The following is a 26991-nucleotide window of genomic DNA, read 5'->3' on the forward strand; positions in this document are numbered from 1 at the left end:
TCTAAAGATTTAATGCAATCACTATCATCAATTGCAGATGACTTTTTTCTTTAATAAAGAAAGATGCAGATATTAACAAGCAGATGTTAAAACTCACATGGAAATAATACAAAGGACTTAGAATAGCTAAAATAATTTTGAAAAATAAGAATATGGAAACACAAGGGACTTAAAAAAGCTAAAACAATTTTGAAAAACAAGAATAATTAGGAGGAATCAGACTTCTCAATTTTAAAACTTACTATGAAGCTACAGTAATCAAGTTTGTGTGCTACTGGCAAAAAGATAGACATATAGATCAATGGAATAAAACTGAGAATCCAGAAATTCACCCACATGTCCAATTTAATGGGGAAAGAGTATCCTTTCAATAAATGTTGAGGAGCTATTTGGACCTGCACATACAAAACAAGTTAGACCTTTACACTGTAGCATACGCAAAACTTAACTCAAAATGGATCAAAGACCTAAATGCAAGAGCTAAAATTATATAGCCTGAATAAGAAAAACAATTAAATCTTCATGATGATGGATTAAAAACAGTTTCTTATATAGGATACCAACATAAGATGCCAGATAAAAAATTATCAAGAAAGTAAAAAGGTAAACTACAGAATGGGAGAAAATATTTGAAAAGCTTGTTCTGATAAGTATCAAATGTATAAAGCATTCAAATATATAAATTATATATCTCAAATATATAAAGCACTTAAATATATGTAAAGCCATCTCAAATATATAAAGCAAATATATAAAGAAATCTTACAATTCAACAATAAAAAGACTAATATCATAATTTAAAAATGGATAGATCTGAACAGACATTTCTCCAAAGTAATATACAAATGGCCAGTAAGCCCATGAAAAGACATTATTAGTCAGAAAAATACAAAACAAATCTATGATACCAATCACACCTACCAGGATGACTATAATCAAAAGTACAGAAAGTAACAAGTGTTGATGAGGATGTGGAGAAATTAGGATCCTCACATATTGCTGGTGGAATTGTAAAATGATGCAGTTTTGGAAAATAGTTTGTCAGTTCCTCAAAAGGCTAAACAGAGTTAGCACTGCGATTCTACTCGTAGGTATAAACCCAAAAGAACTGAAAATATATGTTCATACATAAACTTCTACATGACTATTCACACTTTCATTAATCACCATAGCCAAAATGTGGGAACAACTAAAAATGTCTATCAACTAAAGACTGAATAAACAAAACATGGTATATCTATGCAATGGAATATTACACATCCATAAATAATGAATTCTGAAACATGCTACGACATAGACGAACCCTGAAAACATGCTATGTTAAAACAGCAAGACCTAAAAAAAGCCACATATTGTATGATTGTCCTGGACAGGCACAGCCATAGAAAGAGAAAGCAGATTATTGGTCACTGAGGAGTTATTAGGGATTGGGAAAAGGGAGGAATGAATGCTAAGTGGGTTTCTTTTGAGGTGATGAAAATGTTCCAGAATTAGATAGTGCTAATGGTTGCTCAATCTTGTGATTATACTAAACACCACTGAATTTTATACTTAGAAGGGCGAATTTTATCGTATGTAAATTATATCTCAACAACAACAAAATGAAACATGTAATTATGGTATGACTCAGCAATTGCAGCCTTAGTCATTTATCTCAGAGAAATGAAAACTTATTCACATGGGACGCCTGGGTGGCTCCAACAGTTGAGTGTCTGCCTTTGGCTCAGGGTGTGATCCCAGGGTTCCAGGATCAAGTCCCACATCGGGGGGTTCCCTGCATGTAGCCTGCTTCTCCCTCTCCCCCTCTCTCTGTGTGCCTCTCATGAATGCATGAATGAATGAATGAAGAAAGAAAGAAAAACTTATTCACAAAAAAACATGTATACAAATGTGCCAAACAGCATTATTTATTACACATAAAAACAAAACCACTGATATGTCCTTCAATGGGTAAATGGTCAAAGAATCTGCATTATATCCATACCATGAAATATACTTCTCCAACAAAAAGGAACAAACTACTGATACATGCAACAACTCCAACAGATCTCAAGGGATTGTGCTGAATGAAAAAAAAGCCAAGCCCAAATGGTTACATACTATGATTCCATTTATATAATATTCTCAAACAGATACAGTGATAGAGATGGAGACCAGAGTAGTAGTTGCCAAGGTTTGGGGGACTGCAGAGAAAATGAAAGGGTAGCTCAAACAATCCTTGCAGTGATGAAAGTACTCTCTCTACCTTGACTATGGTAGTGATTACACAAATCTATACATGAAAAAATTGCACAGAACACACACACACACAAATGGCTACACAGAAAATGATGAACACTGAGTAAGATAACACCAGTGTCAATTTTCTGGTGCTTATCTTGTACTATGGTTATGCAAGATGTGAATATTGGGGGAAACTAGAAGGGTACACGAGATATTTCTGTATTATTTCTTACAATTACATGTGATTCCACCATTATCTCAAAGTAAAAAGTTTAATTTAAAAAAAAGATGGAGAAATAAAGACTTTATTCAGGTAAATCTGAGAGAATAAAAGATATTTCGCATTTTAAATTTAAGTTAACAACCTAAATTCAAAATTAAAATGATGACTTCTGTCAGTTATGAGTTTAGTCTGTCAGCTCAAAATCTATCTTTTATGCCTGCTAGAGCTAGACCCTGTCAACACATCTCCTTTGTCAAGTGGCCTAATGTAAAGCTGTCAAAAGAGGGCCCCGGAGTGACCCTGCCAGATGACAGCAGCAGGAAGGCCCTCCCTTCTGGGTCCAGTCTGCCTTCAGTTGTTTACTTAGCACAGGAGCCAAGGCCCAGAGGCACTCACCTCAGCAGCCCTCTTGGAAAACCTCAAGCCACATTCTCAAACTATGAATTCCCCTGGCCCAGCTCTGTAGCAGCTCTTGGCTGCACCCTCAGGCCACTCTCCCCCTACCCAGCAATGAACTTCTAAAGACCAGCTTCAACCAGCCTCAACCAACAGTCTTACCACCCTGTGGCCACTTCTGTGGTAGCTCTGCTCACACTTCAGGCAGTTGCCTCCCCACTAGCCATACTGCTTCTACAGACCAGCTCCAGATTACCAAAACCCTCCTGCAATAGTGAGCTGGTATTAAAGATCAGCTCCAGCCTAAACCATCTGGCAAGCTCCTTCACACCAGTAGGCTGTATGTTCTTGTGGCAGCCAGACCTCTGCCGAAGAGATCTAAATATCAGCCTAGGGGATGGTGTTCTCCTCAGTCATTATTCCCTTCATTGTCTACTTTCCCTCAGCCCAGAAGACCTACTTTTTGTACTTACTAATTCTGAAAACCTTAGACTCCTTTTAACCTCTTTTAGTAGCTAATAACATTTTACTAGTCAACAACTCTAATTTTTCCTGTTTAAGGGAATGGTTTCTATCTCCTAACTGGACCCTGACTGACATATACATGATGTGTACACGTATATGTATACTGATAGATACACACACAAACACAAACATATGTAAGCCATACAATAGCACAAAGAATGAAGTACTGATATAAAGTTCCTGTTACACATGAAGTGGTACATTATGTGAAGGCATATTGTAACAGGTTAAAGCAGCACAATATCAACCTTAAAACACTGAAAGTTAATAATCCAACAGTGGTAGTAAAATGGGATCCTCCATAACACTAAAATAATTTTAAAGGAAGAAAGAAAGGAGGGAAAAAATAAATAACAGCTGAGACAAATAGAACACAGGTTGTAAGATGGTTGACTTAAACTCAATCATATCAGTAATCATATTGAATGTAACATGATCTAAAACACTCCAGTTAAACCGCCCAGATTGTCAGATCGGTCAAAAATCAGAGAACCAACTAATACAGACTTCAAGAAACCACTTGAATTATAAAGACAGTTAAAAGAAAAGGTTAAAGTAGTTAGAAGAAAAGAATGCAAGTTCCAATTCAGTACAGCAAAATAAACTCCTACTGGATTTCTTCTCTGGCAGATAACAACTAAAATCCTAATGCGTGCATACACATGCACAACCATGCGCGCACACACACCTCTAAGGTACTGCAGTGTAAATAAAAACAAGCCAATTCTGGCAAAGAATCTAAACTTAGAAGAAGGAATTGCAGTGAGTGAGTTGAGTTTTGTTTTTTAAGCAGCATTTTGTACCTTAAAGGCCGGGTATAGACAGTTACCAGGCAAAGTGGTTAAAATTCTGATAGAAAACATCAGTCTTACTACTCTAAAGAATAGGAGGACAGGGTTCAGGGCAACCATGACCACTGGCAATTAAAGGGAGAATACCAGAAAAAAAGAGCCAGGGAAGGAGAACCCTAAATTCTACTTCTAAATTTTGCCTAAATCATTGGCCATCTTAGAACATACAAATATGGAAAAAGCTACAGTTAAAGGTAAAAGAACTGTACTGAGACCTCAGCTGCCTTCCAAGAAACAGTTCAATGCTTAAGTTAAACCAGGTAAATTTCCTGCTAAAGCAAAAATATCAAATATAGCAGATTACAGTCTTCAAGACACAACATTCCTAATTGTCAGGATAGAACCTAAAGTTATTCAACATATGAGAACACAAGAAAATGTGGTCCATTAACAACAACAACAAACAATGGCTATCAAGCTCAAGATGACCAAGATGTTGGAATTAGCAGACAGGAAATTTGACGTAGTTATTATAGCTATACATAGTGATCTAAAGTAGAATATGCCTATAATGTAAAGATGGGAAATTTCAGTAGGAAGGAAGGGAGGGAAGACAGATGGTCAGATGAATGAATGAATAAACTAAATAAGATCTGAGACTGAAAAAATTACTGAATAAAGGTGAATAACACAATGAATATGACAAAGGAAAGAGTTTATGAACTTGAAGAAAGCTCAATAAAAATAGTCTAATGTAAAATGCAGAGAGAAGGAGTGCCTTGGTGGCTCAGTTGGTTAAGCATCTGTCTTCAGCTCAGGTCATATCACAGGGTCCTGGGATTGAGCCTCATGTGGGGCTCCTTGCTCAGCAGGGAGTCTGCTTCTCCCCTGCCCTTCCCCCACTCAGCTCCTGCTATATCTCAGTCTGAAATAAATAAAATCTTTGGGAAAAAAAAAGAGCAAAGAGAAAAAAGACTGAAGGAAATATGAACAGTGCCTTAGAGGATTGTAGTACATCATCATCAGATACAACATATGTGTAAATGGTGCCGAAGAAGGCAGAATAGTGTATAAAAAAATATTCAAAGAAATAATGGTTGAAAATGTATCATATTTGGGAAAAGACAAATTCAAGAAGCTCAGCAAAGTCCAACATAAATACAAACAAAATTATAGCAATGTACATCATAGTTAAATTTCTGAAAACCAAAAAAGAAAATCTTAAAAGTAGCCAGAGAAAAATGATATATTAATACATGTGGAAAAGTATTAAAATCCAAATTATATATAATATACATAATACAGAATTATATACTATTTATTCATTCATATTACATAACTTAGATTAGATATGAACATATATACTTATATATTATTTATTATGTAACACATAATAAATATGTAATATTATATGTAATATATAATACATATGTTATATACAATTAACTACATATAAAAAAAATAAAAAAAAAAAAAACAATTAACTACATATATATTACATAAAAATACTTTTAAAGGGCTCAAAGAAAAACACTTCAAGCCTGAATGCAACCACCATTGTATACATAATACAGTTTGGAGTATTATACTACAGTCTTCTTCATCTTCATCATTGTTTCACTGTTTTGCCTGAAGGCCTCAAGAATTTTTTTCTGAAAAAGGTTTTGAATAAATTCCACACCCATTACTAATGACAATTCTTGAGAAAGTAGGAATTAATGGTGTGTTAGGCAGCCTCCAAGACAGTCCCCACTATCTCTACTATCTGGCATTTAGGCCGTTGTGTAACAGCCTCCCCTTAAGTGTTGGGCTGGACCTACTGTCTTGTTTCTAACAAAATATAGCAAAAGTGATGGGATTAGATTAGAAAGAGACTAACCTGCATACCCTCTCTGGCTCTTCTTTTTTCTGTGAACTGATGGAAGCCAGCTGCCATGTTGTGCGTGACACCACAGAGAGGCCAACTGGCAAGGAACTAAGGGAGTCAGTCCCCTGGCCAACAACCAGCAAGGAACTGAGACCTTCAGACCAACAATTTAAGATTAACTGAATCCTGCCAACAACCACATGAGTAAACACAGAAGAGGATACTTCTTTAGTTGAGCCTTCAGGGAAAACAGCAGCCCTGGGCAACAATCTTTGATTGCATGCCTTGAAAGAGACATTGAGGCCAAGAATGCAGCTAAGCCAAGCCCAGATTCTAGACCTTCAGAAAATAGGAGACAGTAAGTGTTTTATTCTTTTAAGCACCCCTACCCACAGTTTAAACCACTACATTCTGGGGTAATTTGTTAAGCAGCAATAGATTATTGACACAAATGGATATTTACTTAACACAATAGAATACATATACATTAATCCTAAAGCCAGTGTTTTTCTTATGGGGCAATGCTGGAGGCATTCCTACTAAGGTCAGAAAGAAAACAAGGATGCCTATCATCTCTAGTACAATTTCACACTGTTCTGAAAGGACTAGTCAATGCAATCAGACTAGAGAAGATAATTAAAGGCATAAGGTTTAGAAAAAAAAAGGAATAACACTATCTGTATTTTCAGACAAGAGGGTATGCCTAAAAACCCTGAGGAATCAACCATAAAACTAACTCAAACAATAAGATTTCAGCAAGGCATCAGGGTATAAAGATAACACACGAAAACAAATGGTGTTCAAATATTAAAAGAATAATCACTTAAAGAGGTAACAGGTAAGAAAATTCATTTATAATAGCAAAGATTATATATTAAATGTTTAGGAATAAACATTAGAAATATTCAAATCCTATATGAATGAAACTATAAGGAACCTTTAAAAACAAAGACTTAAAATAATTTTAAGACTTCCTTCTTCTTGAAAATACATACTGATTATTTAGAGGTAAAAAACCATGATGTATGCAACACTCTCAAAAGCTTCAAAAAATACACACATATTGTGGAGGCCGAGAAAATTAAGGCCATTCCACTTTAAGTTCAGGGTTAGCACAAGTACAGCCATCCCAGGCCCCTGTGAATAAGAGCTGAAATTTACATTACTTCAGTTACAGGAGAAAAAAAACAGCTTATAGCTTAACGTCCTAGAAAGCCCCATATTAGAATAAGAACAGAGCCCAAGCCAAGGGCAGGAAGCTCCATATTAGAATAAGAACAGAGCCCAAGCCAAGGGCAGGAAGCTCCATATTAGAATAAGAACAGAGCTCAATATCAAAATGTAAACAGAACTTGAGGAATTGCTCCACCCCTTCTGGAGGTCTCCTAGACCAGCCCTTAAAACTAAGCTGAAACCCACCTCGGGGTCCAAGTCCCTGCTCTGCTGTGTCGGGTATACTTGGACCCAAGCTCGAGCTTGTAAATAAACCCTCGTGTGTTTGCATCGGTGTCAGCTCCTTGTTGGTTTCTCGGATTCACAATCTTGGGCACAACAATATATATATACACATATATAAAGTGAATGAGATTGAGGTGCCTGGGTGGCTCAGTCAGTTAAGCATCTGCCTTTGGCTCAAGTGATGATCCCATGGTCCTAGGATCAAGCTCCATATCAGGCTCCCTGCTCAGGAGGGAGCCTGCTTCTCCCTCTGCCCCTCCCCCTGCTCATGTTTTCTCTTCCTCTCTCAAACAAATAAATGATATCTTTAAAAGAAAAATAAAGAGAATGAAATTAAAAACTTGATAAAGCAAATGAGGTAGAAAATCAAAGATGTTTAAACTGATTCTAATCAAGGGGAAAAAATCAGACAAATCTGGACACTAAAGACATTAAGTTGGGGAGAGATTGGGATAATTTAAATAGGCAATGTATATTAGATGATATTACTGAATTCATATTACTTTTTTTCTTGTTGTTAGAGAGAGCATAAGCAGGCGGAGGGGCAGCAGGAGAGGGAGAGAGAGAATCTTAAGCAAACTCCACATCTGGCAAGGAGCCCTACTAGGGGCTCAATATCATGACCCTGAGTTCACAACCTGAGCCAACCCAAGAGTTGGATGCTTAACGGACTAAGCCACCCAGGCGCCCCAGAATATTACTTTTAATGTGTGATAATATAAGTACATGCAAAATTGCTTTTATTCTTAGTAGATACATACTGTTATATTTAGGGGTGAAGTATCATAATATCTGAAATTTGTGTGTGTGTGTATGTGTCTACATGCATGTGAGAGGACTGGAAAGGGAAGGAGGGAGGGAAAGGATAGGAGACAGAGAAATAAAATGTGGCAAAACATTAACTGGTTAAATTAGGTGAAGCATATATGGAAGTTCATTGTACTATGCTCTCAATTTTTCTGTTAGTTTGAAATTTTTCAAAATAAAAGGATGGAGGGAGGGGAAGAAATGACAGACTCCCAGCTTAAAGATGGAGGTCTAGAGTTAGTTTTCCTTCCTTTACTTTTTGAAAATCATGCCAAATAATAAAGAACAAGAAACAGCAATGAAAACACCTCCTTCAACAAAAATAGGAGGGAGCTGGAAAGAAAGGAAAGAGAATATTCTAAATATCTTCCTTATAGGTAAATCAACAGATACTTAAAGTTGATGCACTAAAAAACAAAGGTGTAGGGATGCCTGGGTGGCTCAGTGGTTGTCTGCCTTTGGCTCAGGGCATGATCCCAGGGTCCCAGGATCGAGTCCCACATCGGGCTTCCTGCGTGGAGCCTGCTTCTCCCTTTGCCTATGTCTTTGGGCCTCTCTCTCTCTATCTTTCATGAATAAATAAATAAAATCTTTAAAAACAACAACAAAAAAAGGTGTGAACATATTATTTAGCATTATGGAAGTAATTGTCAAAAGAACTAAAGAACAAAAGAGATAGGGATCCCTGGGTGGCGCAGCGGTTTGGCGCCTGCCTTTGGCCCAGGGCGCGATCCTGGAGACCCGGGATCGAATCCCACGTCAGGCTCCCGGTGCATGGAGCCTGCTTCTCCCTCTGCCTGTGTCTCTGCCTCTCTCTCTCTCTGTGACTATCCTAAATAAATAAATAAAATATTAAAAAAAAAAAAAAAGAGATATGGAGAACACAGGGAAGTAGGCTTTTAGTCTATATTTTAAATCATTAACACTGTTAGATATTTATATCAAGTAACACATGGAGTAGTGGTAACAGCAAAAAACTTTCTCAATTACCCTGTCCAGAAGGACTTTGTAACCAAGAAAAAAAAATATCTTTCATAGTTTTAAAAAGTTCATCTCTACTACCTTAAGGTAAGACATTTAAAACACAAATTTAAATGGTAAAATACTTTAAAATATTACTGACTTAGCAGAACTACCTACATGAACATGACGACCACGATACCAAAAAATAATAAATACATTAAAATTGTATATCCTATTATTTCAAATAACTTAAAATTATTTTCATTCTTGTTTTTTTAAAAAGTTGAATAAACAGACTCACAGTTCCACAAGGTTTGGAAGCTTCTGAGCAAGGTTTTCTGGCTGAAAATTAAAAACTCAGAATTAAATTTTATTTTTGAAATAGGTATAAACATTTCTAATGAGCTTAAACACAAAGGACTATTTCTGGGGGGAGGAGTGTAAATCTGGAGAAGGTAATGCAAACATAATAAAGCAGTAGGTCTGGGTTTTATGATTATATAGCTCATACTACAATTTAAACCTATAAATTTGAACACCTAAAATTAATGTCTCTCAGAGAAACCAGAAGCCCTGTATTCCACCAGAGTCCTGGGAGAAATTAAACTGTTCTTAACAGACAACACACAGGGAAGAATGCCAACTGACAATGAAGCCAGATATTAGAGTGACACCAGCAAGGAACAACAAGGATCACTGGCAACCACCAGAAGTAAAGAGAAAGGAATAGAGTCTCTCCCTCAGAGCCCCAAAAAGGAACCAACTCTGCCCACACCTCAATTTCAGACTTCCGGCCCCCAGAATTGTAAGAGAATAAATCTCTCTTGTTTTAAGCCACCTAGCCTGTGTAATTTGTTATAGCACCCAAGAAAACTAACATTCACCCCCACCTCCTTGCCTCCAAACTCCCAAATTGTGTGCCTCTTAAAAAAAATAAGGGAAATCCCCAGGTGCCAGAAACCAAGACCTACCTAAACTCAGGGTAACCAGAGTAAGCTGGGGCTCATGATCCAGGGAAGTGGCAGATCTTGGCCACCAGGTCCTGAGGGGTATGCTGTGGCAGTTAGGGAAAAGGCCATTGGGAAGACAGATTGGGATGAATCTAGGTGCCTTACACAGAGGCAAAGTTTTGGAGGGAATGGCCCTTCCATGAAAAGATCAGAAATTCCACTCACAGAAAGCCAGCCTGTCTGTCTCTGTCTCTCTCTCTCTCTCACAAATACACACACACTTACGCACACATGCGCCCAGTTCAAATTTACATAACACAAAGACAGGGGTTGTTGAGACTAAATGAACACCTACACTCAAACATACTGTAGAGTGGGCTAGCTAGCAATAACAAAGAATCAGGAATAGTTTTTTTAAGAAGTAGTTAGGTGTGGCTGGAGTCCTGAAAGACAAACATAAATTTTCAGAGGTTGCTGTGGGGCAGGGAGGAAGAGTGCCACTGGTTTGCTTTCTAGGCACAAGAAGCAACATATGCAAATTTGAGACAGGGAGGTATGTTTGGGAAACTGCAAATACAATCTCTTCTGCTGTAACTCCCTAACAGTCCTCCTGAACAGATCTTACATTTTCAAAAATCCTGTTATAAAAACAATTGTGTAGGGAACCCTGGGTGGTTCAGTCAGTTAAGCATCCAACTCTTGATTTCGGCTCAGGTTGTGATCTCAGGGTCGTGAGATCCAGCCTCACATAGGACTCAGTAGGCATGGAGCCTGCTTAAGGTTCTTGCTCTCTCCCTCTGTCTCCCTCTGCCCCTCCCTCCTCTAAAAAAATCATGTTAATAGAAAAACAAAAGTGAAGACTAGAAAGTTTTCTGTTTGTAACAAAGCCGTTTTTCACACATAAACTTAGTAACAATGATTACCATTAAGGAAAGGACTAGGGTTGCTATTCCCCATCTACTTTAGTATTTGAATATTTAACAGTAAGCATGTGCATGTTATGTCTCACATAATTTTAAAAATTACATTAAAAATGTGGTACTCACAGCATAAACTCCTACATAATTGAGTAATCAATCATTATTTATCCAATTTGGGTTTTAAACACTCAGTTTGATTATGTCTGGGCCATAGGGTACAAAGGTCTATGATGATTTTGTAGAAAGTGGTGTGGAACAGATCATTAGAGCTTATCTTACACTATGGGAAAACTTTTTACAAAAAAATTCTGAATACAGGGGCACCTGGGTGGCTCAGTGGTTGAGCCTTTGGCTCATGTTGTGATCTCAGGGTCCTGGGATCGAGTTCCGCATCGGGCTCCCTGTGGGGAGCCTGCTTCTCCCTCTGCCTGTTTCTGCCTCTCTCCGTGTCTCTCATGAATAAATAAATAAAATCTTTAAAAAAAATTCTGAACACAATAAAAATGCAATGGTTTATTTTAAACAAGGAAATGACATTACTAATTTCAGTTGGCATACTGATATATTTTTTTTAGCAACAGCATCCAAAGTTGCTTATATATACACATATATCTCGTCCTTTTATGACAGTCAAATACTGAATACAAATATTCACTATTTGGCTGAATACTGAAGACAATGAAGCATTTATTGATACTCATTTTTTAAAAGATTTTATTTATTTATTTGATAGAAAGAGAGAGAGAGAAAGCACTAGCAGGGGAACAGCAGAGGGAGAAGCAGGCTCCCCGTTGAGCAGGGAGTCCAATGAGGGACTCCATCTCAGGATCATGACCTGAGCCAAAGGCAGATGCTTAACCAACTGAGCCACCCAGGCATCCCAAATATTCATTTTTTAATAAAATCACTTGTATTCAGTTTTCAAATGGTGATTCTTAAAAAAAGAAAACACACATTTTGAAATCAATCTATGCAATGAGATTCTTCAGGACAAGTCTCTCCTCAGATGTTACTCTTAGATCTGTCCAAAATCTCAAAATGTTTTAGTACTGGTATCTCCTCTATTAAGGAGAATATGCACTTCCATTTATGGGCATACATACAAAACTTTTTAGGCAAACTATTTGCCAGCTAGGGATAGGGTAACGTAGAGGGGGAGTAGCAGTAAGAGGCTATTTAATACAACAGCTGTTCCCTGAAAAGGAAAGACTTATCCAGAGAAAAACCTCCTCTGTTTTATCTGTGACAATCAGTATCACATCTGGCTGACTCACAGGACCTGTGGTCATTCCTTCCAGATGTCTATTTGGTGCCATCAAACAGTATTCTAATCTTCTCATGAGAACTTACTTAGCTCTTTCCAGTATACAGCTTCACACACAATTAAGCACTGAGTGTTTCTCCTGCTAATGGTGCAGTTACTCTATATAACAGAGTAGATACATTGTGTTTTTATTTAAAAATAAGCAAGCTGACCATAAGAAAACTGCAGTTCATTAGGATACTGGGTGGGGAAAAAAAAACCAAACCCTTATTAGTACCTCCCCCAAAAACCTTGACAAATAGGCACCCCATTGCATGAGCTGTGGCTGACACCTACTGGTAAGCATCACTGAATTACTTCCTCCTAAACTAGTTAAAAATTGTTTTCTAAACTAAGCCCAAATTCTCTTCATTAAATCCCACATTACACTCAGCCAAATAATTTTTCTGTACAAATAATGTAAAAGTATACTTGAGCAAGCACAGTTAAACATAAAATTTACCTCTATTTTTGAATCAATGATGTTTTACTATACTGTTTGAAGGAAAACCGTCCTTAAATGGGAACATTTTTAAATTGTGTATTTTGGAACCAACACTTCAAATATGTTGCGAACACTACATTCAGTGATGTTCTCTGATGAACACCATACACTACCTACTTCTCTTTCTTCTTCTTCTAGGCGACTGGTAGGATTACTTTGACTTACTTTGGTCAATGAAATTATGTTGAAGTGGTAGCCTTAAAGAGTCTGAGCTTGAGCTATAAGAACTAAAATATACTTAATTCATGACTTTGAAAGTTGCCACAAAAACTAGAAAGCTTAATGAGTTATTGAGTTGGTGTATGAATGAAATGTTTTGTTTTCCTTCAGGATCAAATCTTAATTAACTTTTTTAAATTAAAAACAAAATTTTAAAGTGAAATACAAAAAGTTATATATAATTCATATAGTTCCTAGTGACAGAACTGTATGATAGAAACTTTGTCAGCCTTCATCCCTGACTGTGGACATCATCAACCAGAGTCCCCAAGCAATATGAGTCATGCAGTGTGAGTAAAAGAAATAGTTGTGCTGTTAAAAACCACTAGGATTCAGGGTTCAGCAAAAACCTGCTCCATCCTGATCTCTAAAAACACATTAAAGAAGTCATGAATTAAATGTATTTTGCTTCTAATAGCATTTATAAAAAGTCAAATGAAGCTGGAACTCTATCTCTATATACATAAACTAATTAAAAGTAGATTAGTGACTTAGAACTGCTAAAACCATAAAACTCATAGAAAAAAATATAGGGGTAAATCTTTATCACTGTGGATTTGGCAATGGAATCACAGATAGGATACCAAAAGCATGAGGAACAATAGATAAAATGGACTTCATAAAAATTAAAAACTTTTGTGCATCAAAGGGTCTTACAAAAACGTGAATTACAAGAAAGTGAAGACAGCATTTAAAATGGGAGAAAATATATATGAATCATGTATCTGCTCAAGGTCTAGCATCCAGGATATATAAATAACTTTTACCAAAAAAAGCCCCAAATAACCCAATTTGAAAATGGGCAATGATGTGAGTATTCTCTAAATATAAGCAAATGACAAACAAGCACATGAAAAGACACTCAACGTCATTATCATTAGGAAAATGCAAATCCAAACTACAATGAGGTATCATCTTACACCTACTCACTTCACACCCACTGTTGTAATAATATTTTAAAAACCGGAAAATAACAAGTGTTGGTGAAGAGATGAAATCTAGAACCGTTGTACCTTGCTGGTAGAATTGTTCAGCAGTTCCCCAAAAAGTTAGAGTCATCATATGACACCATTCCACATCCAGGTATATACCCAAAATAATTAAAATATAAATGTACACCACATATTCATAGCTGCACTGTTCAAAATACCAAAAAGGTAAAAAAGAGCCCAGTGTCCATCAGTGGATGAATGGGTAAATAAACTGTGGCATGCACATACAATGAGATCTTACTGAGCCATAAAAAGTAATGAAGAGCTGATCAATACACTACAACTTGGATGAACTCTGAGAACTTTACTAAGTGGGAGGAAGCCAGACGAAAGGTCACATACTGAATAATCCCATTTATATGAACTATCCAAAATAGACAAATCCATAAAGACAGAACACAGTATGATGGTGACCAGGGCAGGGGTGTGGTAGGGAATGGGGAGAAACTGCTTAATGGGTAAGGCGTTTTACTTTGGATGGAAATATTTGGAACTAGACAGGGGCAGTAGTTGTACAACACTGCGAAGATACTAAATACTACTGAATTGTTCATTCTGAAATGGTTCATTTTACATTAAGTGAATTTCATCTCAAAAATTACTACTATTATTTTTAAAGATTTTTATTTATCTGAGAGAGAGGGAGCACAAGCGGGGTAGGGGCAGAGGGAGAGGGAGAAGCAGACGACCTACTAAGCAGGGAGCCAGAGAGATGCAGGACTCTATCCCAGGACCCCAAGATCATGACCTGAGCCAAGGTCAGATACTTAACCACCTGAGCCACTCAGGTGTCCCTTTATAATTTTTCAATTAAAATAAAGTTAATGAAGTTTTGGTATTGAGGGGGAAAAGGAACCTCACTTATAATCACAACATTACTCAACAAACTTTTTTTTTTTTTTAAGATTTTATTTATTTATTCATGAGACACACAGAAAGAGGCAGAGACACAGGCAGAGGGAGAAGCAGGCTCTATACAGAGAACCTGATGTGGGACTTGATCCCAGGTCTCCAGGGTCACGCTCTGGGCTGAAGGTGGGGCTAAACTGCTGAGCCACCCAGGCTGCTCACTCAGTGAACTTTCTAGTTGGATCAGTAATTTGATGTCACTGCTTCTGAGCAAGTATATCAGTGTGAGTCAAATGTTATGTGTTTATGTGGGAACAACAAAGGTAGACCTCTTTTGCTGCCCACAACATAGCCCGTTCCTCCTCCTGTATTTCTCTTCCTTTTAATATTTATCATAGAGCAGTATTCCTCCACAGAGTCAGACACTAACCAGAAGACTTACGGGAACAGAGAGCTAACCAGCACATCCTTTCATCTTCTGCAGTACTATAAAGACTTTCCAGAGTCCTGCTACCATTTGCTCCCTATTGTCCTTTACCATTTACCCATTTGTCTTTTGCTTAACTCCCTGTTAATTACTCATTTTCCTCTTTTTAAATTTCTCTCCAGATAAACTTTAAGTGGCCCAAAACAAACACTTGTCCTATTTCCTTGGTGTTTCCTGGAGACAGAAAAACACAGTAGGGTTCTCAATACCTGCAATGACCAACAACACATCTCTGGTGGTGAAGTTAATTTCTTCTTAAATGAGTGGCACAAAGAAATGCTATTACCTATGGTTTTCATTTGACTTACTCTACAAAGCATTATACACTTTTCAGGGAGAAAATGGGATATACAGGAAGAAAGGAGGTGCTAGAGAGAAAAAGGGACAAGGAAAAATGTGTTTGAGAGCATTAATAGCTCACTAACCCCTCTTGCTAAAAGACGACCACTCCTATCAAGTGCAATCACTGATAGATCAAGTACCACACTGTAAGTTTACATATGTTTTGTAAGCTAACACTGACATCTTGTTTCCCAGGGGGGGGAAAAATGTGACCATGCTGTGCAAATAATGGGTAATCTATTCATAAGCAATAAAAAAAAAGATAATCCAAAACCTATGTCAGGGTTTTATGGGAAAATGCTGATTTTGCTTATTTGGAAATATGAGCCTAACATCTTTCATTCTTTGTGTCCAAAAGAAAAGCAATGAAAAGTCTGTGCAAATATTCAAATTTCTTGGAGTTTCTCCTCCAAAGTAATCAGCCCAGTACTTCGTGTCCTGAGTTCAATAAAACAAAAATCCATTGGAAATTCACAGAATGCTTGAATATAAAGCATTACAATTATTATAATTAACAAAGCCACTTCAAAAGGGAAAGGGGAAAAATGAGGTAAAGAAAATTTTGCAAACGTGCAGACAAGTTCTTTTGTTTTTGTAGTTGTCTTTGAGGTGCCTAAAAAGAACGCTGAAACAATTTTTCTTCACTGCTTTGCACTACAAATATCTATCACCACTACAGTTGCATTTTGACTTTTTTGACAAAAATGATAAAAATTACATTACTGTTTTTCAGGTTTTTACTTAAATTCCAGGTAGTTCACATATACTGTAATTTTTTTTCTGATTTTTTAAAAGATTTTTATTTATTTATTCATGAGAGGCAGAGATATAGGCAGAAGGAGTAGCAGGCAGACTCCCTGCGGTGGGGAGCTCAATGTAGGACTTGATCCCAGGACCATCACCTGAGCCAAAGGCAGATGCTCAACCACTGAGCCACCCAGGCATCTCAATGTACACTGTAATATTAGTTTCAGGTACAGAATTTAGTGATTCATCATTTCCATATAACACCCCGTGCTCATCACAAGTGCCCTCCTTAATCCCCATCACCTATTTAGACCATCTCCCTACCCATCTCCCCTCCAGCAACCCTCAGTTTGTTCTCTGTAGTTAAGAGTCTGTTTCCTGCTTTGCCTCTTTTTTTCCCATGTTCATCTGTTTTCTTAAATTCCACGTATGAGTGAAATCATATGGTACCTGTCTTTCTCTGACTTAACTTCGCTTAACAAAATACACTCTAGCTCCATCCATTTCATTGCAAATGGGAAGATTTCATCCTTTCTGATGGCTGAGCAATATTCCATTGTGTGTATATGTATGTGTGTCTGTTATGTGTATACACACATCTTCTTTATCCATTCATTAGTCAACAGACATTTGGGCATTATTGATTTTAATGTGTTCTTTTTCCCAAACCAATAGAACTTTCTGCAATGATAGAAATATCCCCTATCTTACCCTGACATGGTGGCTACCAAGCATTTAAAAAGTAGTTATAATCACTAACGAATTAATATTACTTCATTACAATTGAGCATTTATAGAGGCTAAAGTTATGTTCTTAAAAAAAAAAAAACAAGAATATATTAAGTATTTGCAAAACTGCCAAAATGTAGAAACTGAAGACCATTATTTTTTACTTAGCAAACACCCCTACAGAAAATATGCTAAAAAAAATTAAAACTGTACATTCAGTATATTTACAAAACTAAAGTGTGCATTTGGATTGTGATAAAAATTTAATTACCAAGGAAAACATTTTTTAAAAGAAGAAAAACAAAAATTACTGACATGACTCTTGAAGTATTAATCTCAACAATATTTGTTTAAAAATGTAAGTTAAATAAATATCATAAACAAGGGTTGAAAGTTAGAGAATCGTTTGCTCCTACTTTCTATTTTTTTAAAAAACCTATTTAATATGCATCCAATAAGTATTTTATGAATGGAATGCTCAAAGCAACAGGAAAGTACACATACCAAAAAGATTAAACATTTACTCCCATAAAACCAGATGAAACATTAAAAATTACACATAGCATGAATAATTCTGTTAGGATTATGACATAATTTTTTATTGGGGGAGCATAGCTCAAGCTCAATGTATAATATTTCAAATGTCTCACTTATATATGTATTTGTTGACTGATTTGATGGGGCTAACATTTAGAAACTGGTACCTCATTTTCAATGCACAGGTGTGCATTGTAATGAACACTTGAAAATGAATTTCAACTTGTGGAAACACATACATAGCAATGGCTTTTGAGCCTTCAACTTGCAAACAGAACCTTTCCAGTGCACAAGGATATATAGTCTGGTATAAGGGAAAGAACTCTATGCCTGCCACCTCTTCCTAAACCCTCCCTTCCTAACTCCCAAGGCAGAAACTATGAGTCACATAGAGTAGGCTAAATCATGCTCCCTATATTTTAACAAAGTATAGAATGACACATTTCAAAACCATTTATATCAAGAAGAAGAGTAACACAGTGAACCTCAGAGGTACACTTCACAGAAGTTAACTAGGAAAACTCACTTAACATGGAAATACCTCATTGCTCTGCCATGGTTAAATGGAGTTAAAATTTAACTACATGATGCTAGACTAGAAATGGGTCATCAATTAATACCTGCAGGATGAAAATGAAAGACTACATGACCAATTAGGAGACCTGGTATTTGCTCTAACTGGCCGTAAAAAGTGACTTTGGACCTACCCACTAACCTTTTCTAAGCTTACTTTCCTCAAGAAGAAGAGCTATCTAAATTATCTATAAAGCCCCAACTAGCTTTGAAATTCTATGATCTAGCTTTGAAATTCTATGAACTTAAACAGAATTAAGTTATAGGTCAGACATTCATTTTCCAAACTATTTCAAATACTTTGGTAACTATTTGACAGGAACTGTCAATTAACCAGAAACAATGAAGGGGAAAAATGATGAAATCTGAAAATCCAGTATGAAAAGCAGTTTTTGGTTTATAACAAAACTCGTACTCTTCAAGTATATGTATTACGTATATGTATTACTGAGATAGGATATATTTGTAATGAATGTCCTGCAGGACAGTATCATATATACACATCAGGATTAATACAAAAACAGAGCATTTGAATGCTTTACCACTTGACATGACTATTTCCACACATTCAATTTAAGAAACAATTAAGATGCAGAGCACCTAGATGGCTCAGTCGGTTAAGCATCTGACTCTTGATTTCTGCTGAGGTCATGATTTCAGGGTTGTGAGATCAAGCCACATATCTCTGGGCTCAGTGGGGAGTCTGCTTGAGATTCTCTCTCTTGCCCTCTGCCCCTCCCCTGCTCTCTCTCTCTCTCTCTCTCAAATAAGTAAATCTAAAAACAAAGATAGTTTTAAGTAGAACTAACTCAAGGACAGAACAACTGCAGTGATTATGGAGGCTCTGTATTCTAACAGTGGTTGAAGCTGGAAGGGCCCAACAAATTACAGAAAAACAAGAAGCCCCTCCTTATTTGGAATTCATAGTGAATCAAACAAAAACAAAACTTAATTCCCTCTCCCACATTCTTCTGCCTCACTTGATGGCAGGATGCTCTTTTACCACTTTCTGTCTGCTTTCCCTTCAGGGTATTCTTATGTTCATTTAATCCAGATCCTATTTTTTCCAAATTCCAAAGGGGGTGGAGGGCACAGTTATGTAACTTTCCCAGACTTCGACCCCTTTCACCCTTAACCCAGCCACCCGTTGTAGGAGCCATCAATGTCAACAGCATAAGGACGGGCATCACCATCCTACCATCCTTATATCCATCAAAATATCTAGACTCACTGATTAATACAACTTGAGAGCCAGCTAACATCTGAGTGGTACTATATTCAAAAATCTCATTTGAGGTGGTTTTTTTTTTTTTTTTAAGATTTTATGTATTCATTTGAGGGGGGAGAGGGAGAGAGAGAATGTGCACAAGTAGGGGGAGAGACAGAGGCAGAAGCAGCAGCAGACCCCCTGCTGAGTGGGGAGCCCCCCCTCAGGGCTCAATCCCAGGACCCTCGGATAATGACCTGAGCCAAAGGCAGACACTCAACTGACTGAGCCACCCAGACACCCCCAATGATCTTATTTTAATTGTTTTTTAATTGTAAAAATATGTAGTGAAAAATATATAAAATATAAACCAAACTTAATAGAACCTTTCCTTCTACATACTTCCAGCTCCTACCCCCATTCTCTTGCCTGCCCCCATCCACAGCTACAATCACTATTAAGTTTGATCTATGCCCTTTTTAATGCCTTAGCTTATTGCCTATAAAATAGGGATAATAGTGCCTACCTCACAGGATTGTCTTGAGGATTAATTAACTTAATACACGTAAATTAAGACAACATCTGGAACTTACTAAAGACTCAAATGATGTAAGATGCTGTCATATTTTAACAAATCCCATATTGATGAACATTTAGGTTTTCACAATTTTTCATTATATCCAATGCTGTGATAAACAAACTGGCTTGCTTGACTTTTTTCAATTATATAAATTCTTATAAGTGAAAAATGCTGATTCAAACACATACTTATGCAAAATGTTGTCAGATGTGGTCAAACCACACACCAAAAATATTCAGCAAGTCCCCTCCAACTGATAGTATGTGAGAGCATTTTCTTATTGTCTTCCACATCAAGTATCTTCAACACTAGATATTAGTCTTTGCCAATCTAATAGGTTAAAGATGATCAATGTTTTACCTTACATTGGAAGTTATACATCTTTTTTTGTGTTTCTCTCATGATTTGCTTGCCTGTTTATATTTATAGGGAAGGTCAAGAATGCTTTCTTCTGTGTCAACAGGAAAGGAACCACTTCTTGCCTTACACGCTGTTCTAATTCAGAATGTTCTAAAATGAACAGAACTTTTCTTCCCTCCAATCCCAGCAGCATATCACTGTTAAGTTTTCTCCTATTGCATAGATTAATTACTCAATCAAGATCCATCTGCTGGGGCAGCCCAGATGGCTCAGCGGTTTAGCACCGCCTTCAGCCCAGGGCCTGATCCTGGAGACCCAGGATTGAGTCCCACGTCAGGCTCCCTGCATGGAGCCTGCTTCTCCCTCTGCCTGTCTCTGCCTCTCTCTCTCTGTGTCTATCATGAGTAAATAAATAAAATCTTAAAAAAAAAAAAATCCATTGGCTGTCACTGCTTATACATAAGCCAAACTCCCCTCTTTCATTAAAAGATGTCTCTTTCTTGTCCTTTCATATTTATAAATAAAATTGGCAACTGATGAGAGCTCCATTAGTATTTGGGTAGGTCATTCTTTCATGTCCCCATGAAAATCTCCTGTTCTTCTCATTAAGAGAAGTTGACAGGTCCATTAAGTGATTTTGCTTTCAAGTTGAGATTTCTTTTTTTCCCCAAGTCTCTTTTATTTTATAAATAAAAAAACTGAGGTCCAAAGAGGTTAAGCACATAGGACCCAGGGGTCTATTATCTCCTAACGTCAGGTTTTGCTCCCAAACACTGAAACACCCCCTTTCTGAGGCTATAGTCCTCAAATGTTTCCACTGCTAATTCCCTACCTACGTTCCAGGAACTTCCAAGTTAGGAGTCAGAACTGGTGATTGCAGCTTCCAAGCCATAGTTTCTCTCCAACTCTTACGCTCCAGCTTTTCTGGTGGGGGAACTGAGGGGGGGATAGGGGTAGTCTTCACCTCAGCCTCCTTCATCCTGCACACCATACCTGGCCTTTGCCTGAAACTTCTCCACATATTAAGTTTCTCTCCACAACCACATGTTCCATGCCCCTAGCTCACTCAGGCATACATGATACATGTTTGTGGATCCTTTGGTCCCTCTATTCTGTTTATTCACTCCTTTCTTTCTTTGCCTGCCCTCCAGCTCATGTTCCATATCCCATCATCTGTGTCCCCAGTCACTCCTGCCAAGTTCCTGAACCTCCTTAGTCCATCTGCACTTGGGTTGTATCCACCTGAAAACAATCTAAGCCTGCAGGAATGCAACAGTGCACCTTCTTCATACCCCAGACAGGTGGGTACTGCTGGAGAAAATCCCCCAAGTAAGCAGATGGCTCCACCGTGAGCCTAGCAACCGACAGCTAGCTAATGCCAACGATCCTACTATCTTTCTCTAGCCAAACTGCCATGTGATTCTTTACAACAATCATTTCAAACCTGCGTTCTCTACAAATCTTCACTCCCCAGGCAGTTGGCCTTGCCAGATAGAATGTAGAATTTTCATGTCAGCTGTGCTAAATTAGTGGCTCTCAATTCTACTCTGTGGTTTCCTAGACAATCCATACAGTTCCTTAGAAGGGAAGGCCGTATGGATTAAACAAGATTCTCGCCTATCCCATCCCTTAAATAAGAATAATTTCAGTGTACCTATTTTACTTAGTGAATTTTCTGAATAAATGTTTCTGCTAAAAGGAGTTTGAAAACATTTACTAGATATTACATATCCCACCCACGTCGGGGTTGGTTTAGAGAACATCAATATGCAAAGCAAACAAAAGGAGAGCTTTTCTGGTGGAAGTGGAGACATACTACTGCTCAGTCTCCCCATAATTCTCTACCTCGACCCTACTTAGGAACTATCAGGCTCTGAAGAACACATTTAAAAAACCACTGCTCTAGGCAAAATAGGCACCTAGACTTGTCCCCTGAACTTTTTGCCTTTGAGTCATAGTTCATACTTTCCCTTTAGCTTGAGATGTCAACAAATGAAAATTCCAGGAGAATTCCATAAGACTTTGTTCCAAGTCAGTGCCTTGAAGAGTATAGAGTATACAGTAAGTACTCAATAAATACATGTTGAATGAATACTGTTCCTCCTAAACTCCTGCCAATGTCATTCTTCAGTGTGAATGTAAACAGCACCTTCTTCAAAAACTCTTCTACAATCCTGCTACATAGAATTAGATTTTGTGTTCTACAAATGTTGGGCATTGGGCCAGGCATAGAGATACAAAATTTAAGACAAAGTCCCTTTCCTCAAAGGCTCTCAGTCTGGAACCTTTATGCCTGTATTGATAGTCCTTATATTAATCTACTTTATATTCATTTATTTATTCATTCAACAGTCATGTGAATATGTATCACCTGACAAACACAGAACCTATATCTCCTATTCTCCTATTTATCCTCTAACTCAGCCACAAAGGTGAGATTTCACAATTCTTGAACTGCATTTAAAATAGCCATAGACAAATTCTTTAAAAACATTTTCTAAGATGAGTGTTAGGAGCCAAAATTATGTTTCCTAATACTACTTATTCACCTATTAATTGCATAACTGAATTCCTATATAAATTGATTCATGCTTTTAAAAGTTTTAAGATTTCCCAGTTATACAAATAAGTGGTAATACTGTATAATGAAATACAGTTGACCTTTGAACAACATAGGTTTATAAAACATGGGTCTACTAATACATGAATTTTTTTCAATAAATACAGTACAACACTGTATTTTCTATTAAGTTTGTTTGTTTATTTGAGAGAGAGAGAGAGAGAGAGCACGCACCAGTTCCCACATGTGGGGTTGGGGAGGGAAGGGCAGAGGAAGAGGAAGAGGAAGAAGAGAATCCCAAGCAGATTCCCTGCTGATCCCAGAGCCCACAGGGCTCAATCTCGCAATGCTGAGGTCATGACCTAAGTTAAAATCAAGAGTCAGATGCTCAACCAACTGAGCCACTCAGGCACCCCCTTATGATTTTCTTAATAACACTTTTTTTTTTTTTAAGATTTTATTTATTCATGAAAGACACAAAGAGAGAGGCAGAGACATAGGCAGAGGGAGAAGCAGACCTCCTGTGGGGAGCCCAATGCGGAATTTGATCCCAGGACCCTGGGATCACACCCTGAGCTGCAGGCAGACACTCAGCCACTGAGCCACCCAGGTGCCCCAATAACATTTTCTTTTCTCTAGCTTACATTATTATAGTAACAGTACATAATACATATTACATGCAAAATATGTGTTAACTGTTTAAGTTATCAGGAAGGCTTCTGGTCAACAGTAGGCTATATTGGAGTCAAAAGTTACACATGGATTTTCAACTGAGCAAGGGGTCAGCACCCCTAATCCTGGCATTGTTCAAGGATCTGATGGTACTGATAAAAGTACTTTAAGATGGGGTGCCTGGTGGTGCAATTGGTTATGTGTTGGACTCTTGGTTTTGGCTCAGGTCATGGTCTCGGGTTGTGAGATCAAGTCCTGCATTGGGCTCACGCTAAGCACAGAGTCTGCTTCAGACTCTCTCTCCCTCTCACTCTGCTCCTTTCACGTATGTGCTTTTTCTCTCTCTCTCTCTCTAAAATAAATAATCTTTAAAGAAAAAGAACCTTAAAATGTAAAATGTGCCTACCCATTGATCCATTAATCCTACTTTTAAGATTCACTCCTAAACACAAACACACATGCACATACAAATATGTGTACATATCTCTTGCCCTAGAGGTTAGTGGAATGAGAATACCAGGAAGTAGAAAGAGAAATTGGCAAATAAGTATGTGTAGTATGATTCTATTTTGTTGTTTAAGAAGGAGATAAAGTATATAATTACATAAATAAAAGCAAAGCAGTAGGACCTACCCAAACTATTTACACTGATTATTCCACAGTATAAAACTGGATGAAGAGACAGCTACCTTCCAATGTTCCTCTATGTTCACTGATATTAGGGCATGTATCATTTTGTATTTAAAATATGAAAAGTTTATTCTTTTAAATGTATAAAAAGAGCTTTTACTGTATTTTAGTTTTAATACAGGCATTCCCCAAATTCTGAGCATTTAACATACAATCATCCTGCAAAACATATACCACGGCCATACCAAGAAAAGAAAAGGAAGAAGGGCAGAGGTGGTGCATTAGTGACTTCTCTTCTCACAGAAAGGTTTCATACTGTACAGGGTGGGGAAAGAAGGAGGGGCGGATCCCTGGGTGGCTCAGGGGTTTAGAGCCTGCCTTTGGCCCAGGATGTGGTCCTGGAGCCCCGGAATCAAGTCCCACATTGGGCTTCCTTCATGGGGCCTGCTTCTCCTTCTGCCTGTGTCTGACTCTCTCTGTGTCTCTCATGAATAAATAAATAAAATCTTTAAAAAAGAAAAAAAAGGGAGAGGGGAATACTAAGGAGAAATGATGTAAACAGATAAAACAATGTTAATTAAAAAATAATAAAACAAGGTTAATTAAAAAAATAAAACAATGTGAAAATGGAAATTATTTTTTTTTAAACTTTTATTTATTTATGATAGTCACAGAGAGAGAGAGAGAGAGAGGCAGAGACACAGGCAGAGAGAAGCAGGCTCCATGCACCGGGAGCCCGATGTGGGATTCAATCCCAGGTCTCCAGGATCACGCCCTGGGCCAAAGGCAGGTGCTAAACCGCTGCGCCACCCAGGGATCCCTGAAAATAGAAATTATTGACAAGAATTCCAAGCTTCCTTAAAAAAAAAAAAAGGTCAAAACCCATAATGCATTAAGACACCATCAGGGATCCCTGGGTGGCGCAGCAGTTTGGCGCCTGCCTTTGGCCCAGGGCGCGATCCTGGAGACCCAGGGCGCGATCCTGGAGACCCAGGATCGAATCCCACATCAGGCTCCCGGTGCATGGAGCCTGCTTCTCCCTCTGCCTGTGTCTCTGCCTCTCTCTCTATGTATGACTATCATAAATAAATAATAATAAAAAAAAATGTTTATTAAAAAAAAAAAAAGACACCATCGGTTTCCAATAACGTGTTTTTGCCCCTCCCCTTTAGACAGCATTGTAGTTGCAAGTCAAATTCCATATATTTAATCCTCTTTAGGAAATATACTTATATCAATAACACAAACAAACATTCTAAAAGCCTGAAGTCACTAGTTAGAGCACCCTAGGATAAGTACTACTTCATCTGCTTTCAAAATCTGTGTGGTAAGCCATTCCCAGACTATACTGGATATGTTAGCTGTCTTATGTCAGTCCTGAGAGGGAAGGGGAGGCCACTATGTTTCCTACCACCCTGATATCTGTACAACACTCTAAAATTTAAAAGCTCTTTGATACACATGAATCAAATGTTCTAGCTCATTAAAAAGCATTCAAATAAAACACATACAGCTATCATTATAAACATATGCAACAATTTAATCTTTGAACAAAAAGATGGCAAACCATGAACTTGAAATGGATGCTTATGAGCTATTATGAATGCTGGTTACAAATGTAGAACAGATACCTAAATATTTTCATTAATTGAAAACTGCAGCTGAGAAACTGCCACAAATCCAAAAACTCACTGTTAACTTTCATAAATGAAAGCTGATTTCTTTGAGCAAACTCTCGGTGGACTTTGACTAATAATTAAGACATAATTCACCCACAACTTTTCATTTGTACATCAATAACATACATGGGAAAATCTGGGCTATCATCCTTGACAAATCATTTCTCACAACACTTGGAAAATACAGTTTCACCTCATGCAATTATGATTTTGCAAAAAGGATTAATATAACTGTATTACTAAAGTTTAAGATAGTTGAAGTTTTAAAACTGAAAAATCTACTTTAAAAAAATCTAACTAGGCACTCAAAATAACATATATGCCAACATGCCGAACACAAAAAATGAAAGATGTATTTCCATGTACTGTCAGAAACAGCAAAGATAAACAAATTTAATGCTCTCTACTCATCAGAGGTAATTTAGACAGATTGAATAAAACTTTTCCAGGAAAACACTCCATTTAAATGAAGCCGGTAAGGCATACTTTCAGATATTAAGGATAGACCAATATAGAGAAGGGATTGAAAAATAGGTCTGTTCACAACAAGATATCATAAAACAAGTAAAAATAAGAATTCGAATGTAAGACTCAAATGAAATCAAGTGATAATCAGAAAAGGCCACATAAAGGACATCCATTTAAAACAGAGACCAAATTTCACAATGTGAGTGGGAATAGAAGCCAGAGTAGGACATCCTCTTGAAAAAATTTTAACCCTATACATAATAAAAATGTAAGGCTATAGTAATAACTGTGCACTTATTCTCACAACATAAAGAGTGAATTAAATGTTGCTTTTGTGGCAAAAATTCTTCCAATAAACTGGATGATAGCCCAATTTAACATCATTTGATTTTTCACAGTGTAACCATAAAGGTTTTTTTGTTTGGGAGG

At 37.3% G+C, this 26991-nt stretch overlaps 1 protein-coding gene and 1 long non-coding RNA gene across 9 annotated transcripts in view; both read right to left on the bottom strand.

Moving 5' to 3' along the window:
- The window catches only part of LRRC28 (leucine rich repeat containing 28), a 152817-nt gene that overhangs the window by 120949 nt on the left and 4877 nt on the right, over nucleotides 1–26991 (bottom strand). For all 8 annotated transcript variants that reach the window (XR_013363722.1, XM_077869935.1, XM_077869877.1 and 5 more), the window contains exon 3: nucleotides 9555–9595. Coding sequence is in view for 7 of the 8 variants with exons in the window: in XM_077869935.1 (XP_077726061.1) it covers nucleotides 9555–9595 (41 nt within the window). In the remaining variant the exon portion in view is untranslated. The remainder of the gene's footprint in view (nucleotides 1–9554; nucleotides 9596–26991) is intronic.
- LOC144296763 (uncharacterized) lies at nucleotides 20531–23280 on the bottom strand. The gene is made up of 3 exons (XR_013363734.1): nucleotides 21998–23280; nucleotides 21390–21489; nucleotides 20531–20703 (listed from the first exon to the last, which is right to left on the bottom strand). It is a non-coding gene; the product is annotated as an uncharacterized LOC144296763 (long non-coding RNA).

Source organism: Canis aureus, chromosome 2, assembly GCF_053574225.1.
Source record: "Canis aureus isolate CA01 chromosome 2, VMU_Caureus_v.1.0, whole genome shotgun sequence".
NCBI lineage: Eukaryota > Metazoa > Chordata > Mammalia > Carnivora > Canidae > Canis > Canis aureus.